General features: G+C 45.5%; 1 protein-coding gene across 1 annotated transcript in view; it reads right to left on the reverse strand.

Annotated features, from left to right (window-relative positions):
• Window positions 1-1,337, reverse strand: part of Vwde (von Willebrand factor D and EGF domains) — a 56,289-nt gene that overhangs the window by 5,699 nt on the left and 49,253 nt on the right. Inside the window, exons 24-25 of the mRNA XM_023701407.1 lie at window positions 567-662; window positions 378-473 (exon numbers count right to left, since the gene is read on the reverse strand). Of these exons, the coding sequence (XP_023557175.1) occupies window positions 378-473; window positions 567-662 (192 nt within the window). The remainder of the gene's footprint in view (window positions 1-377; window positions 474-566; window positions 663-1,337) is intronic.

Genomic DNA, 1,337 nt, shown 5'->3' on the forward strand with positions numbered 1-1,337 from the left:
TGTTTTTGCTTTTTGGATTATTTACACTTTACTTTTGCCGTATTGAGAACACATGCAATGCATAACCTGCTGTGCCCGCCTCATTTTGTTTAGCATTTTAAGAGTCCTCTTACGAAGGCTGGCAAGATAGCTGGGCGGACTAAGCGCCTGGTTAGGCAAGCGCAGGCACTGGGTGTTCGATTCCCGGTACCACATGCAGCGCCGGCCCCACCCTTAGGCTCAATGAGCCCATGATAAGAGTCCAAGAATGGTGGAGCACGCCTGTAATCCCAGCGCGGGGGAGGCTGAAAACAGGAGGATCCCTACCAGTCCGAGCTGTGTAGTGAGACCCTGTACCAGATACATCTTTTAAAAAGGGAGGTTGCGGGTATTCTTACGTTCGCTGCACCATTTCCCACTCCAGCCGGAAGGACAGGAGCACAGGTTCGTTCCCACACATTTTCCTCCGTTCATGCACATAGGCCCACAGACACCTTCGGGTAAAGGATCAGATGTCAGCCCTTAAGCAGCAGCGGCTTTGGGAGTGCTTAGCCGAGAGGTGGTACGTAAGTTCGGTGGTGTCTTACTTTCCTGGCACCTTCTACCAGCGAATCCTTCACGGCAGACGCACACATTGTTCCTCATGCAGCGGCCGCCATTCTTGCAGGGAGGGTGACAGATGGCTGAAAGGACACGGTGCAGAGCGTGAATGCCACGTACTCAGCTACCGGATACTGTGCATTGCATGACGCGCTTGTCGTCTATGGAGCCAGGAGGCAGAGCAGCGTGCTGCTGAAGCGAAAGGTCGCAGCTGCAAGGCTTTACGACCCTTCCTCCTTCCCGCAGAACACACCGCTTGCAGACGGTCTGCTAGTGGGCGAGCACAATCTACCCTCTATTGGGGTTTTTTGATGTCACAGGGCATATTACCAACTTTAACTTTTGTTTTATCACATTGTGAACTAAAGCACAAAATGTTTTGGCCTAAAGCCATGAATATAAGGCGAAAGCTAGGTCAACATAAGAGTTTATTTGCCACTGTGGAAATTAGAAAAATCTCTATAATTTTCTCATAATGCAAAAAGTATTAGAAAATTCTTTTAAATTAACTCTTGGATACATACTGAGGTCATGCAGAAGTTTTACTTGGCCAATTCCTATGACTTTTTGGTGAAAGCTTATTTTTATTTGAGTGCTTCAACAAATGTATTTATAATGGCTTAAAAAACAAAATAATTATATTTCTTATTTTAATAGAATTACTTATGTTGCCCTAATTATTTTAATTAGTGCCTTAACCATTTGTATTTAGACCAGATTACATCTTAAGTAATTACATTCTCGGCTCTAGCTACATT

This window comes from Octodon degus, unplaced genomic scaffold (genome assembly GCF_000260255.1).
Source record: "Octodon degus isolate 3935 unplaced genomic scaffold, OctDeg1.0 scaffold00135, whole genome shotgun sequence".
Taxonomy (NCBI): domain Eukaryota; kingdom Metazoa; phylum Chordata; class Mammalia; order Rodentia; family Octodontidae; genus Octodon; species Octodon degus.